The sequence below is a fragment of the Schistocerca americana genome, chromosome 7 (genome assembly GCF_021461395.2).
Source record: "Schistocerca americana isolate TAMUIC-IGC-003095 chromosome 7, iqSchAmer2.1, whole genome shotgun sequence".
Classification (NCBI taxonomy): Eukaryota; Metazoa; Arthropoda; class Insecta; order Orthoptera; family Acrididae; genus Schistocerca; species Schistocerca americana.
Window position 1 is genome coordinate 84,753,087 of NC_060125.1, and position 17,116 is coordinate 84,770,202.

Sequence of the window (17,116 nt, forward strand, 5' to 3'; positions counted from 1 at the left end):
ACCTTATCCGCCATGGTGCCTCACAATCCGAACGGAGTGTCCCCCCATTACTGGTACCATCTAGCCTCAGCAACTGCTACCTGGTCAGCAACCCGTTGCTTGGAGTCCTCATGCCCCAGGCGTGACAGGCACATACTCCTTGGCACATAAGGGGAGTTTTCAGCTCAGGCACCAGGCACCAACAGTGTGATCTTTGCGTGGTTAGGGGAGGGGGGGAGGGGGGGGGGGGGGGGGGGGGAGTACCACCGTGCAGGTACTTGACAACCCTAGCCCCACCCAACAATGGGATAACTATCATGCTGGGTTTTGGGTGTATTACCTCATTAAAGGGAATGGTGCAAACACAGAAAGCACAATTGGTGGCAGATCAAACCCAACAATGGGGACCATGTGTTTATTTAATGGCAGGTTGTACAAAACGCCAGAAGTGGAAGCTTAAGGCCCATCATAAACCAGATCTAAGCAGGGTCGGCACAAAGTAAACTACCAGATGGAGAGGCAGAGGGGGGAAAGGATAGTGGAAGTGTATGCTTACAGCACAGAAAGGAAGTAGTGCTGCAAAGGCTGGGGACCCATTGTAGCCAAGCTATGATGTAGCCATCATGTGCAGTCTTTGACTCCAAATATTTAGTTTGCAACAGATGTGTAGCAGAAGTTTTACAAATACCATACTTCTGAACGGCAATAAAAAAAGGTAATTTTGTTGAAGAAATGTCATTACAACCAAGTTCTCAATGATGAAAATGGGTTTTCCCATGTACCATCAACCGGGTGATTTCAGATGGTTTTGAGGCTATTTTCAACACTACCTGCAGAGGTTCTGTTAGATTGCATTGTTTGTTGTAGAAATGGTAGGGTAATGTATAATGGACAAAAATATTTAAAAAAGAAAGTCTGTGTGCATCTATATTTGCCAGAGATAGATGAAGTGTTCAAATTCACCCCCTGGATTGGGGTGATTTTGGACACACATTTTTTAAGTCTCTATCCGAAGTTACAGAGTATATGGAGGGAATTCGTATATAAATTCACTTTTTTAAAAACAAATTACATACTTCCTATCTGATTTTAGTGACTTGACACATTTTAACGATGTCCATCATTACAAATAAATGATAAGGATTGAGATATGAATATTATATATTAAAGGTCAATTCTTATTTTCTAAAAAATTAAAATTTCACAGTTCACAACAAAAACAATTCTCTCCTTCCAGCAGTAAAAATTAATAGGATGATGGGTTGTTCTCATTTTCATTAATGTTAAAGCACTATCACTTGTTTCCACGCTGCTTTAGTTTTTCTGGAATTCATGGACCCGTAACTGATTTCAGTGGAGGAATAGCTAGTTTGCAGCAGCAGGAATTGCCTAGCTGACGTGGAGACTAAGGAACTTCTTTGAGCTTTTCTTGCTCTTTTAATATGTTCACTTAAGTGAACGGAGAGATCTTCTGAATGCCGCTTGAGGAATGAATGCACTCATTCTTCTCCTGGTAAATTATTAGAAAATTTCTTCCCTTTTTGGCCAGATTTATCAAGGTAGCCTAGCACTAAATGTCTAATATCCAATTTAGTGAAATTTAATTTTTTTTTTTTTTTGTGGTTTTACGGCACACAACTACAGTGGTCATTAGTGCCCAGACTAAGTTATGAATGCACTGCAAGGCGCAAGGTTAAAACAGCAACTAAAGACAACACTATAAAAGGAACATTAACAACCAAGGGATTAAAAGAAAACAGCATAATCAAATGTCCTTAGACAGGTTTGTCAAGTGGATAAAACGAAGAACGCGAGCAGCTGCTGCTGGGTAATCTGCTCAAATGGCATCCAGTGTACATGGTAGGCCAAGATCAATGTGCAGTGTATTAAAATTCGGACAGGAAGTTAAAATGTGGCATTGTTGTTGTTGTTGTTGTTTTTGTTGTTGTTGTGGTCTTCAGTCCTGAGACTGGTTTGATGCAGCTCTCCATGCTACTCTATCCTGTGCAAGCTTCTTCATCTCCCAGTACCTACTGCAGCCTACATCCTTCTGAAACTGCTTAGTGTATTCACCTCTTGGTCTCCCTCTACAATTTTTACCCTCCACGCTGCCCTCCAGTACTAAATTGGTGATCCCTTGATGCCTCAGAACATGTCCTACCAACCGATGCCTTCTTCTAGTCAAGTTGTGCCACAAGCTTCTCTTCACCCCAATCCTATTCAACACCACCTCATTAGTTATGTGATCTACCCATCTAATCTTCAGCATTCTTCTGTACCACCACATTTCAAAAGCTTCTACTCTCTTCTTGTCCAAACTATTTATCGTCCATGTTTCACTTCCATACATGGCTACATTCCGTACAAATACTTTCAGAAACTACTTCCTGGCACTTAAATCTATACTCGATGTTAACAAATTTTTCTTCTTCAAAAACACTTTCCTTGCCATTGCCAGTCTACATTTTATATCCTCTCTACTTCGACCATCATCAGTTATTTTGCTCCCCAAATAGCAAAACTCCTTTACTACTTTAAATGACTCATTTCCTAATAAAATTCCCTCACCATCACCCGACTTAAATCGACTACATTCCATTATCCCCGCTTTTGTTGATGTTCATCTTATACCCTCCTTTCAAGACACTGTCCTTTCCGTTCAACTGCTCTTCCAAGTCCTTTGCTGTCTCTGACAGAGTTACAATGTCATCGGCGAACTTCAAAGTTTTTATTTCTTCTCCATGAATTTTAATACCTACTCTGAACTTTTCTTTCGTTTCCTTTACTGCTTGCTCAATATACAGATTGAATAGCATCGGGGAGAGGCTACAACCTTGTCTCACTCCCTTCCCAACCACTGCTTCCCTTTCATGCCCCCAGACTCTTATAACTGCCATCTGCTTTCTGTACAAATTGTAAATAGCCTTTCGCTCCCCTGCATTTTACCCCTTCCACCTTCAGAATTTGAGAGAGAGTATTCCAGTCAACATTGTCAAAAGCCTTCTCTAAGTCTACAAATGCTAGAAACATAGGTTTGCCTTTCCTTAATCTTTGGTTGTTTGGTGGTTAGTGTTTAACGTCCCGGCGACAACGAGGTCATTAGAGACGGAACGCAAGCTCGGGTGAGGAAAGGATTGGGAAGGAAATCGGCCGTGCCCTTTTAAAGGAACCATCACGGCATTTGCATGAAATGATTTAGGGAAATCACGGAAAACCTAAATCAGGATGGCTGGAGACGGGATTGAACCGTCGTCCTCCCGAATGCGAGTCCAGTGTGCTAACCACTGCGCCACCTCGCTCGGTTCCTTAATCTTTCTTCTAAGATAAGTCATAGGGCCAGTATTGCCTGAAGTGTTCCAACATTTCTACAGAATCCAAACTGATCTTCCCCAAGGTTGGTTTCTACCAGTTTTTCCATTCGTCTGTAAAGAATTCGCGTTAGTTTTTGGCAGCTGTGACTTATTAAACTGATAGTTCGGTAATTTTCACATCTGTCAACACTTGCTTCTTTGGGATTGGAATTATTATATTCTTCTTGAAGTCTGAGGGTATTTCGCCTGTCTCATACATCTTGCTCACCAGATGGTAGAGTTTTGTCAGGACTGGCTCTCCCAAGGCCGTCAGTAGTTCTAATGGAATGTTGTCTACTCCCGGGGCCTTGTTTTGGCTTCTGTCAAACTCTTCACGCAGTATCTTATCTCCCATTTCATCTACATCTACCTCCTATTCCATTTCCATAATATTGTCCTCAAGAACATCGCCCCTGTATAGACCCTCTATATACTCCTTCCACCTTTCTGCTTTCCCTTCTTTGCTTAGAACTGGGTTTCCATCTGAGCTCTTGATATTCATATAAGTGGTTCTCTTTTCTCCAAAGGTCTCTTTAATTTTCCTGTAGGCAGTATCTATCTTACCCGTCATGAGATAAGTCTATACATCCTTACATTTGTCCTCTAGCCATCCCTGTTTAGCCATTTTGCACTTCCTGTCGATCTCATTTTTGAGACGTTTGTATTCCTTTTTGTCTGCTTCACTTGCAGCATTTTTGTATTTTCTCCTTTCATCAATTAAATTCAGTATCTCTTCTGTTACCCAAAGATTTCTACTAGCCCTCGTCTTTTTACCTACTTGATCCTCTGCTGCCTTCACTATTTCATTCCTCAAAGCTACCCATTCTTCTTCTGCTGTATTTCTTTCCCCCATTCCTGTCAATTGTTCCCTTATGCTCTCCCTGAAACTCTGTACAACCTCTGGTTCTTTCAGTTTATCCAGGTCCCATCTCCTTGAATTCCCACCTTTTTTGGTGTACCGTCAGCAATTGCCCACATGGGCAGAACGGTGCCGGTGCAGCCGTCAGCAGATGCTGATGGCTGAACCGGCAGTGTCCAATTCATAACCGGGCCAAAACAACCTCCTCCCGCCAAGAAGGGCGTGAAGAGGTCGTCCAAGCCAAAGGAAATCCCTTGTGTAGCCTCATGACACTTTGTCTCAACATTTCTTCTTCTTCTTCCTCGTTTAGTATTGATTATCCTCCAAATTTTTTTTGGACGCACTTCCCGCATTTTATTTTCTAGGGTCAATCTAGGTGTATCACACAAATCGCATGCTTTTCTATAGAATAATTTGCAACACTGAATATTATGAAGATCTCTGTAGAAAAGTTCCGGGTCATAATTACACCATACATTAGCAGCTTTCTTGCTTTTATTCATTCTTTGCATTGACCAGAATCACCCCATGTAGTATACAATTTTGTGAAAAGTCATTATTTTAAGATTTTACAACAAAAACTCTACACTTACATAGCAACTATCTCGATGCCATAGGCTACTTGATCTTATCGACACTGCAGTTATTGTAATTTTTTGCCGGTCGCAGCAATATAAGGTTTCCACTTGATGATACTGTGTGAACTTTTTAACAGTAAGGCCATTCATCAGATATTTACCTAGGTAAACATTCAACCCAAAATAAAATCTCACGCTTAAAACAGTAGATGCGTGGAAGAGAAAATTACGGCAATTCCTTGCTACACAATAGGAAAGAGCAAATAAACCATACTGTCTGAGATCCACCTAATGTCCAAAATCATCCTGCTTGATGGAATTTACATTTATCAAGTGTTTCAATGTAAGCCCGTAAACTTAAATCATATTGTGTTTCCCTGCAACACTGAGGGACGAAGTTATAAATGCCCAAAACAGAGATATTGCTGCATCGTGGAATATGTTTATTGTCTGAAAATTGTATGAATTCAAATATTTCTGCACCTGTAATATTGTGCTGGAATCAACTATGAGAGGTCGCCCCCAGTCACCAGATGGGTCTGGAATTAATGGCTGCTGAAGAGCATGTTGCGGAGGCAGCTGTTGTGGCCAAGAAGGAACCACCATTTGACGACTGCCAGGCCAAGATGTTTGAACATTCTGTAGGAATATACAATACACATGGTGATCAAACAGCCCAAAAGTTATTAAACACATTTGATTTAAAATATAAGTAAGACAAAAATGCTAACTTTCTTATTATGCTGTAAGTAAATATTATGTGCAGAACCAGGCATTGTATAGCAATAATGGGCTTTAAAAATAGTGTTATCAACAAAAGCTAAAGCTCATCTCTGTAACTGCTTGTGGAAATATACTATGTAGTTCATTGTAATCTCTCTTTTACTGTACTACTACTATAAATAGCATCAGGGATATGCAATGGCAGTGGTTCTTATTAAAAATAGATGACCGCAATATTATGTCTGCATTTCCTGCATGGTTCACAAGATGAGAGAAATCAACTAACAGCTAAATTCCCCGATAACAGTTACTTTCTCCATATGTCGGTGAGAAGTGGGAGAGGACATAAAGGCCCACAATTTTACTACATAAACGTTGGAAAAGTAGATTTTCATCAAAAAATGCGACTGGCTTGGGGCTCATATGAGGCCGATATCAAGTGATATCAAACAAATTTTCAACCTGACATTCATCATCAAGTGTCCAAGATCTGTGGTTTAGTCAGTGACTTAATAATGTTTGAGAAGTCTCTGTCAAGAATCCTGGGAAATTTAACATTGTTGTGAGGTTCTTGTTGCTCATGTTGTATGTCTGGTAGTAAATCTCTCCTTTCACACACCTCTACAAGTCTCATGTACTGCATTCACACAATGTAGGTGGACAAAATGAAACCATTGCAAACTATGTCCTGAGACAGTGATAGGATACAATGTTTCTTGTTGTGCCAAATCTTAATAGATTTAGCAATTCAAAACATGTTGTTATTAAAGTATTTGGGCACAAATGTTTCATAAAATGTATGTTAGGACCAAGGGTAAATGGACAGTGCAGGATGCACAAAGAACATATGCCTATTATCACAGTCTTCTCTGGTAACTTTGCTGCTATGCACTCATTCAATCTGTTTTACTCTTTGTGTGTTTAACTGCATCTAATGTTCAAGTATGAAACATTCCGATGAAAGCCAATTCACCATGCATATTGATGAACTGAAAGCGAAGTGCAACAAATGAAACAGTTTATGTACTAGGTACAAGGCTTTTAATGAGCATGTGGAATGGGTTCTTAACTCATAGTGCCACAGGAACACTAGCCATGACACAGAAAGAAAAGAACTGCATTCTATTTTGACAATGTGAAGCATAAAATGAGTGAACTGAAGTTTAAATCAAACAATGGAAAATCCAAGACTGAATGTAACAATATTATGAAAAGGAAAGTTGCTACTCACCATATAGCGGAGATGCTGAGTCGCAGAGAGGCACAACAAAAACACTGTTACAAATAAAGCTTTCTGCCATTAAGGCCTTCAACAAAACACACACACACACACACACACACACACACACACACACACACACACAAATGCAACTCTTACACATGACTGCAGTCTCTGGCAACCAAAACCACACTGAAGTTTGGAATTTTCGTAAAAAGGTACGCTATGTCAGTGATGACTTGCCCTTTAGAAAGTACTGTGTGTGTGTGTGTGTGTGTGTGTGTGTGTGTGTGTTCGGAGGGCCGGGGGCAGATGTATGTGCATGTGTGTTCGGAGTTTACAGGCACTCAACATTCAAGTTGTCAGTGCCCTTACAAGTATTGAAAGAAACAAGTTTTCAGAAAATGGCTAAAACTGTTATCTCACAGTAACAAGTAAACTAACAAAATGACACACACTCACTCCCAAGTCACTCATGTTGACCCACACAATCACTCTATCTTACATGACTTCACACAATGGAGAAAGGGTGAAAGGTGCTATACCTGGGACTAAACTGCAAACCAAATGACAAGAGGAGATAAGATAACAGCACAGGAAAATGTGGCTGGCAGACTGCTTTTAAAAAAAGACTGAGGAGCTAGTCACCCTAAAAACACATTAAGAACACACCTTAAAATTTTAGAAAACAAATTGGACAAATCATGCAACCTAAAAACTCTAACTGCATTCATTTCATAGTCACTTAATTGAGTGTGCACCATGAACAGATGGCGCAGTACGAAATTTGTTTCGTTGCTGAAAGCTGCTGCACTCCCAACATGAAATAATTCTTAGAATAAGTGCTAAGCTTTTGGAGAACATAATCATTCACAGATTCTGAAGCACATTACTTTTCTGCTGATGGTGCATCAGGCAGGCCTATGGCATGCCTCTTCCAAGTGTATCTTGATCAGTGGTGTCAGATGTGGTAGGGGAGGATCCAAGTGTTGAATCCATGCGTTGAGTGGCAATTCTGTGTACTGCCTGTGGCAGGCACAGTTGGGAAGTTCTCTAGAGAAATTTGTGCTAATGCAGCATCACAAGCAGAACTTTTAGATGCAAACTATTGCCACGGCTGAGTCTTACAGAATATGGCAGCAGGAAAATGGAATGCTGAAGACATTCATCCACAATATATCATTTCTTGAAGAAGATGGCCAGCCGGGGTGGCCGTGCGGTTCTAGGCGCTACAGTATGGAACCGCGTGAGCGCTACGGTCGCAGGTTCGAATCCTGCCTCAGGCACGGATGTGTGATGTCCTTAGGTTTAAGTAGTTCTAAGTTCTAGGGACTGATGACCTCAGAAGTTAAGTCCCATGGTGGTTTGGTTTGTGGGATTAAAGGGACCAGACTACTACGGTCATCGGTCCTAAGTCCCATAGTGCTCAGAGCCATTTGAACCATTTTTGAAAAAGATGAGAGAGAGAGAGAGAGAGAGAGAGAGAGAGAGAGAGAGAGAGAGAGAGAGAGAGAGAGAGAATATATATATCTGCTTATGTCTGTATATGTGCGGATGGATATGTGTGTGTGGGCGCGCGCGCGCGAGTGAGTGTATACCTGTCCCTTTTTCCCCCCAAGGTAAGTCTCTCCGCTCCCGGAATTGGAATGACTCCTTACCCTCTCCATTAAAACCCACATCCCTTCGTCTTTCCCTCTCCTTCCCTCTTTCCTTATGAAGCAACCGTGGGTTGTGAAAGCTTGAAATTTGTGTGTGTGTTTGTGTTTGTTATTGTCTCTATCAACATACCAATGGTTTCGTTTGGTAAGTTACAGAATCTTTGTTTTTAGATATATTTTTCCCACGTGGAATGTTTCCCTCTATTATATATATGTATATATTTTTTTAATTTAATCTGAAGAACATGACCTCTTATTTAGCCATATTTAGAAGTGGTACTAATATTCTTCTTACTGTAAATAGCACTTACAGAGAAATTATGAATTCCAGGACTTAGTGTTATTATATTGTGTTGATTTCCCTTGCTAATTCTCAACTCTGTATATCTATACAGCCCATATTTACTAATAAATGAAACAATGCCTGAAACACAATAAAACTAAGACATTAATTTTTAAACATTAACAGAGAATTTCACCATTACCAAAGATAAATGAACTGGACACGTACCGTCAACAACATCTGGCGTCCACTTTGCTCAACCATAGAAACAGGCACATACTGTTGTTGAGGTGCAACCTATGGAGAAAAAAATGTAAAAAATAATTCAGAAACCAGAAAAGCTTAAAAAAAATACTGTATCAGTAATTCTTGTTGAATAGCTGGTCTACCAATGCACACAAAATCCTTCCCAATATTTTCATTACTGCTTCAGAATATGCAACAGTGGATGAAACAACTATCAGTTTTAGGGGTAAATGCCCTTGGGTCATTCCATGTCAGTTCAACCAGGGGCTCCAGGTTTGACTGAAACTCAGCACAGTAATTCTACCATGTGTGGAACACTAGTGTACAAAGTATTAGTTTACCTGGCCAATTAGTTCCAGAATTATGACTTGTGAAAGAAGGTGACGTGACCCAGAAATTGCAGCCTGCATCTGGCAATCTATCTTCAGACCCAACTTCAGGTCTTAATAACTTTGGAACTATTCCGCACAGTCCAGTAAAATTTTTACAACCCAGTAACATCCATTTAGAGAATACACTCCATGAATCAAAACACACCAACAACATATTTCTGAGGGAAAAAAAAAATTCCAAAATGCGATTTAAAAAATGTAAAACGTTAAAAGGTACACATTGTAGGCGCCCTCTATGCCAAATATAATTCACTCAAAAAGGGTATAAATTCTTTTTGTGGTAAGCTCAATGTGGCCTAAACACACACAGAACTCATCATGCCCATATCAGTCACAAAAACTGAGTTACATTCACACAAAAAATTACCTGAAAAACATGGATTTTCGAAGTGTGGTAGCACAAAAGGGACAAGTGGTATCCAAGCCAAATTTCAGATACTGCACAAGCCATAATTCTGGAACTAATTGGCAGGGGAACTTAAAATTTTGTACAGGAGTGTTCCACACTTGGTAGCATTGTTGTGCTAAATTTCAGCCAAATCTGAGACTAACAGCTGGAAGATTTTCTCAAATTGGTTGAACTGACATGGAATGACCCACTTTCAACATGTAAGATTCAGCAAAATCTGAAAAATACAGGATGAAAATTGTATCATTCTGTGACACAAGACCTCCTCCTGTGGAGAGATCCCTTACACAGGGAAAGGAACAATAACTCACCAAGGTTTGCTATTACATACCTAATACCTAATAATGTCTTTAAATATGTCTGCTTGTGTCTGTATGTGTGGATGGATATGTGCGTGTGTGCGAGTGTATACCTGTCCTTTTTTCCCCCTAAGGTAAGTCTTTCCGCTCCCGGCATTGGAATGACTCCTTACCCTCTCCCTTAAAACCCACTTCCTTTCGTCTTCCCCTCTCCTTCCCTCTTTCCTGATGAGGCAACAGTTTGTTGCGAAAGCTTGAATTTTGTGTGTATGTTTGTGTTTGTTTGTGTGTCTATCGACCTGCCAGCGCTTTCGTTCGGTAAGTCACCTCATCTTTGATTTTATATACAATACATTCTTCAATTGACAGAACCACTCCACCTAACAAATTATGCTGTCACCTGTGACAGTTGGTTTTCATTTACAGAACTTTGCAAGGAACTCTGTAAATGCAAGAGCACCGGGTTGGTACACCGAGGGAAAATGAGAAAAACAAAAGCAAGAAAATCCCCCATCTATTATTGCAACCAAATGTGTAACATCAATGGGAACTTCATGTTTCCTTTATATGCCTGATAAGATGTTAGCTAGGGAAGAAGAGAGAGAGATAAAGAGAGATTCTACTGTCCTCAATACACTAAGTTCGACAAGTTGAGTCACAGCTATCCAACAGAAAGAGGTAGCAGAAGATGACCAATGCACTATTTCTACCAGATAATGGATGTTATGAATTAATAGAGGGAAACATTCCACATGGGAAAAATATATCTAAAAACAAAGATGATGTGACTTACCAAACGAAAGCGCTGGCACGTCGACAGACACACAAACAAACACAAACATGCACACAAAATTCAAGCTTTCGCAACAAACTGTTGCCTCATCAGGAAAGAGGGAAGGAGAGGGGAAGACGACAGTTTGTTGCGAAAGCTTGAATTTTGTGTGCATGTTTGTGTTTGTTTGTGTGTGTATCGACGTGCCAGCGCTTTCGTTTGGTAAGTCACATCATCTTTGTTTTTAGATAATGGATGTTGTTAGAATAAATACCTTCATACTGCAGTATCACTAACAATGCAGTGACACAAGTCAGTCAATTTGAATTTTTGAAATCATCAGCATTCTTACTGGCAAGGCCCTTCATGACAGTGAATGTGACGAATGAAAGGTTACTCGAAAATCTACAAACTGAAGTAATATCAGATATGGGTTTCTGGAGCCTGCCAAATCTGCCCCTCCCCCTACGCTCTGGTGTCAACCAGAAAGAGAGATTATCTACAGCCGAATGACAGAAAAACAATTTCTGACAGACCTGTGCCATGTCACCGTGAGAAAACTAAACACCTATGTTTTCGATGTTAACCAGAATAAATGACAGAACACTGAAGGAAGTATTAGCTGCCTAATCTAGTTGTACCTAGTTTTTTACTTTTGTTGACTTGGTCATTTTAATGTATACTGGCTTTTCTTCTCTTTGTGTTTTTCCGTTCTCTCTTTATGTCAACCTGGATTTTGTTCATTTTTTTTCTTTGTGATACTATGCTCCATCTGTGAAGTTAATTAATTTATTTTGAATTTTAGTAGAATTTAAGTATCATTCTACAATAAGTTTCAAGGTAGTTGTGAAAAATGTCAAAAGAGGTAGAAACTTTTTTTTTACGAAAGATTTTGGGTTTTCCGTATTTTATGTTTTTTAAGAGACCACTTTCTTGTATATTTCTTGAGCATTTATTCATAACAATTAAACTTTATTTCCTCTAAACTATTAACAAAAGTATACATTAAAAAAATACATCCCTAAAATGCTGAAAACAGTATAGTACATCTAAAAATGAAGTAGGTCAAAAAGTGCCGATGTTTTAGACGATGTGGCGTTTCAAGTTGTTGACCAAAGGTTAATGATTCATAGATGCAAAAAACAAGGGAGACAGGGATTACAACCTTAACAAGAAGGATTTTGGATCAAAAAAATTCTCTTTTTAGTGCGTTTACATGCTTTGAAATGGTTACAAAAGACTGTTCTCTATCTTACACTATGCTCTACATCAAAAGCTAAAATCATTCCGCTATTCTTAGATGTTTAATATTTTTAAAATAGATATTTCTGGATTCCACATTATTCACTTGTACACTATGATCATATTTTAGCATGTGGTCATTGTTGTTGTGGTTTTTAGTTTCATGACTGGTTTGATGCAGCTCTCCATGTTATTCTATCCTGTGCAAGCATTTTCATCTCCAAATAGCTACTGCAGCCTACCGGTATATCCACTTGAACCTGCTTACTGTGTTTGTATCTCTGATTCCCTCTATGGCATTCAGCCCCCCCCCCCCCCCCACACACACGCACATACTTCCCTTCAATACTAAACTGACGATTCTTTTTTGTCTCAGAATGTGTCCTGTTAATGGATTTCTTCTTTTAGTAAAGTTATCCCACAAATATTTTTTCTCCCCAATTCTGTTCAGTACTCCCTCATCAGTTATGTGATTTACCAATGTAATGTTCAGCATTCTTATGTAGCACACCACTTCAAAGGCTTCTATTCTCTTTTTGTCTTACGTGCTTTGACTTTCCTACAAGGTTACAGTGGACATTGAAAAGATTTCTTAACAGTTAAATTTATATTAGACTTTAACAAGTTTCTTTTTTTCAGAAATGCCTCACTTGCCATTGGCAATCTGCATTTTACACCCTCTCTATTTTGGCCATTACCAGTTGTTTCACAGCACAAATGGCAAAACTCGTTTACTACTTTGTATGTCCAATTTCCTACTCTAATTCCCTGCTTTGCTTAGACATTTAATTACCCTTGTTGGTGTCCATCTTATGTTCTCCTTTAAAGAAACTATCCATTCTGTTGAACTTCTCTTCCAATTCCTTTGCTGTCTCTGACAGGAGTACAAGGTCATCGACAAATCTCAAAGTTTTTATTTCTTCTCCCTGAACTTTAATTCCTACTCCTAATTTTTGTCTGGTTTCCTTTAGCTGCTTGCTCAACGTACAGACTGAACAACATTGGAGATAAGCTATTACAAACTTGTGTCACTCCCTTCTCAATCACAGCTTCTATTTGATGCCCCTCAACTCACATAACTGCCATCTGGTTTCTGTAGAAGTTGTAAATAACCATCTACTCCTTGTGTTTTACCTCTGCCACCTTCAGAACTTCAAAGAGTGAACACCAGTGAACATTTCCAAAAACTTTCAGTAAGTCAACAAATGCCGTAAACTTACATTTGAGTTTCTTTATTAACCTATCTTCAAAGTCATAGGACTAGTAGTACTGCCTCCTACATTTCTCTGGAACCCCAACTGATCTTCCCCAAGGCTGGGATCAACAAGTTTTTCCACTCTTCTGCAAATAAAGTGTGTCAGTATTTTGCGACCAAGGCTTATTAAATTGATAGTTCAGTGATACACCTGCTCTTTTTGGAATTGGAATTATTACAGTCTACCTGAGTCTGACAATATTTCCTGTCACATTCCTCTTGCACACCAGGTAGAACAGTTTTATCATTGTTGCCTCTCCCAAGGCTATTTATCCTCTACTCCAAGGACTGTGTTTTGACTTAGTCTTTCAGTGGTCTGTAATTCTTCTCATAGTATCATATCTCCCATCTCGCCTTCATCTGTGTCCTCTTCCCTTTCTGTAATATTGGCTTCAAGTTCATTTCCCTTGTACAGCCCCTCTCCCCTCTATACATTCCTTCCAAATTGCAGATTTCCCTTATTTGATTATTACCGGTTTTCCATCTGAGCTCCTGATATTCATACAGCTGCTTCTCTTTTCTCCAAAGTTCTCTTTTACTTACTTGTAGGAGCTATCTATCTTTCCCCTAGTGAAATATGCTTTTAAATCAGTACATCTGTCCTCTACCCATTCCTGATTAGCCATTTGCACTTCCTGACAATCTAATTTTTGATGTTTGTATTCCCTTGTACCTATTTCATTTGCTGCATTTTATATTTTCTCCTTTTATCATTTAAATTCAGTATTTTCTGTGGTATCTAAGGATTTCTACAAAGCACTGTCTTTTTACTTATTTGATGTGTGTCCATATACTAATAAAAAGGCCTAATGCTGCCTGGAATGTGGAAGTCTTCCAAACAGTATTACAATCACTTCTTCCCTAGATCGACATTTACAACTGACAGCACATATGATAAGATCACAAGGCAATGCCCCGTTTAAAAGACCAATCAAAACCATAAAAGCCTTGCTGCAGATGACACACTGAAAACACCTCTATCATTTCACCTATTAGTGTCAAGGACATTTTACTGTGGAATTTAATTTTTGGCATTAACAATGCTGTAAAACATGCCATTTTCACTTTCCCCATAACAAATTCAATAGCTAATCACATAAATTTCACACTTTCCTGATGGTTCCAATGTGGTGGCAAAATTTATTTTGTTTAGTAGTGTACAAGCTGGACAACAGCTTATGCCATCAGTTCCACTCACTAAATGTTTTAGTGCATACAATTATCTATTTCTTTTGCTACTAAAACAACATGTCTTATTTTTAATGAATTATGATTATTCCATAAGTGAAGCTTTTAGTTGGTCATTATGTGATGTGTAACTGATGTAAATAATCTACTGTACCTGCTGAGATATGATAGGTGGCTGAATCTGCAACTGCGGAGGAGGTTGTTGAGCTACAACTGTAACATGTTTAGCAGGAGAACCCATTCCTTGATAGCCAGTGGGACAAAGGATGGATGAAACCAACTGATGCTGATGAAATGGATCACCACGTGCAGCATTGGTGTACTGCCGTGCTACCGATCGCCCATTGTACAACTGATACTGAAACAGGCAAAAGAACATAATACAAATTAAAGTGAATTGTGTGTTGATAGCCTACATAAAAACTATGTCACAGGTGGCAAACACAACAGTAAACACAAAACTAATTTCCGGAAAGTAACCTTCTCTAAGAGCAAATCAAATAAATTCCTCCCAAGATTTACTTTGGAATACCAATAAAATCTAGCAAACATATGGGCTTTCACTGGTATGCATGCAAGCAAGCACGCACCATGCACGCATACATCATCCTCTCTCTCTCTCTCTCTCTCTCTCTCTCTCTCTCTCTCTCTCTCTCTCTCTCTCACACACACACACACACACACACACACACACACAAACACACACACACACACACAAATTATTCATAAAAATTTACTAGATCGAGTACTAAAGCTAATCATGTAATAAAGATCTTCAGCATAAAAGCATAGGTTTACATCCTGACAATGCACAAAATGTTTTGAAGTATGAACATTTGTACCACAGAGGGCTGGTCCCTACTTAAGCTGACCTCTGTCCTATTGTCAGAACAAAAAAACACTGTCCATTAAAATTTGCACAGTAAAAACCAAAACCAGGATGTTCTTTCATAGGAGCAGAAAAGTCATGCACAAGAAGACAAGGGAGAGTATTTTCATCCTGGCTCTGTGATCAGGAGAAAGAATGTCAGATGTACATTGCTGCTTTCACCGCCTGCAGCTTCTTGTTTCTCAGCACCAGCCACTCTTTCTCCTACAGGTGTATATATCTGGCCCAACATCAAGATAGTAGCATACAACAGGACTACCATGTTCACCAATTTCAAAATCTTCACAGATTTCCTTCACTGTTGGAACTGCTTGCTCAATTCCTCATATCCCCATCATATGTCCTAGCACCCAGCACAAAGTGACCTATTTCCTCTCCTGTTGAAGCAGAAGAAGGAGTTCTGTATAATCTATATCAGTTTTTCTGCTGGTTAATTTGCCAAAGAGCTTTCACACTACCAGGGGAATAATGGAAAATGAGAAACTTATTCTTCTGTCGCACCTCATATAGGTCAGTACCTTCAGGAATGGGTGCAACCAAGTGTGGCACAATGTAAACATGTATGGCAGGTAGATCAGTAAGACGTAACATCAAACTAACCACTGATTAGTCAAAGGAGTTTCCACACGTGGATTTTTGTATCTGCACAGGACACTATAATACTGAGATACCATAACTGTAGGCACAAATGTAAGTATACAAGCTGACAGTGGCACAACGACAGAGCCGGGGAGCTGAAACCCGTAAGAGGTAATATAACTCAACATGCGAGCAGCAGAGTGTCGAACACCACGCAGAAACAAGCATAGAAATAGCATGAATGACTGAAGACTAGCATGCAGAAACAGAGCATGGTGCAAGCCAAATACTAGGTCCAAGGTAGCTGACGTCAGCATAAGAACTGACTGACCCTGACCTGTCACTGCTGACAGGTGAAAATACGAGTCAACAGTTCTGCCCATATAATGCTTCACAGGCATTACTCCCATGCAAGATTTGTGCCAGTTCATCTGCACTCATATTGATATCTGCTGGCAGGAATACAAAACAGATTATAAGCAACACTTGTCAAAACATTTATCTGGTTCGCTCCACTTGTTGCACGTTTGCTCTTGCCCTCTGCATTATATTCCAGTGCCCTAGCAGTAGCAAGTTTTTTGCATATTTGCTGAATTGTCATTCTTGCTAAGCACCACCTGTTGGGATACCTTTGTGTGTGTAGCTCAACCATTCTCTTTGCATTCCTTCTGCATTTCAGTAAAGCACTAGCATGTGTAGTTTATCTTGGGGTGTAAGTAACTCACTGGCAGAAGCACAGAGTGGTCAGCAGATGCATACAAAAGAGAGAGAGAACTCTTTATCAATCTCTCTCTCTCTCTCTCTCTCTCTCTCTCTCTCTCTCTCTCCCTCCCCCCCTCACACACACACACACACACACACACACACACACACACACACAGGGTTAGGCACGTGATACACGGGTACCGGAGCTCATGGAGTGCAGTGCACGATGATGATGACACAAAAGGGAAAACAGTTGGATAAAGGATGTGTGGGTAGTAGGTTAATGGAGATTAAGGCCAAAGCTTCCCATCTGCATAGTTCAGAAAAGCTGATGGCAGAGAGGAGGATCCAGATGGCATGAGTTGTGAAGCAGCCATTAAACTCTAGGATGTTATGCCCTGCTGCACGTTGTGTTATTAGATGGTCAATACAATTCTTGGTCACAGTTTGGCAGCCAGGGCTTTGATTATCTATAACCCTGCCCAGAAATG

At 39.7% G+C, this 17,116-nt stretch overlaps 1 protein-coding gene across 5 annotated transcripts in view; it reads right to left on the bottom strand.

Moving 5' to 3' along the window:
* Nucleotides 1–17,116, bottom strand: part of LOC124622562 (homeodomain-interacting protein kinase 2-like) — a 210,431-nt gene that overhangs the window by 110,183 nt on the left and 83,132 nt on the right. For all 5 annotated transcript variants that reach the window (XM_047148304.1, XM_047148306.1, XM_047148305.1 and 2 more), the window contains exons 11-13: nt 14,607–14,810; nt 8,878–8,946; nt 5,250–5,405 (exon numbers count right to left, since the gene is read on the bottom strand). In XM_047148304.1, the coding sequence (XP_047004260.1) occupies nt 5,250–5,405; nt 8,878–8,946; nt 14,607–14,810 (429 nt within the window). The remainder of the gene's footprint in view (nt 1–5,249; nt 5,406–8,877; nt 8,947–14,606; nt 14,811–17,116) is intronic.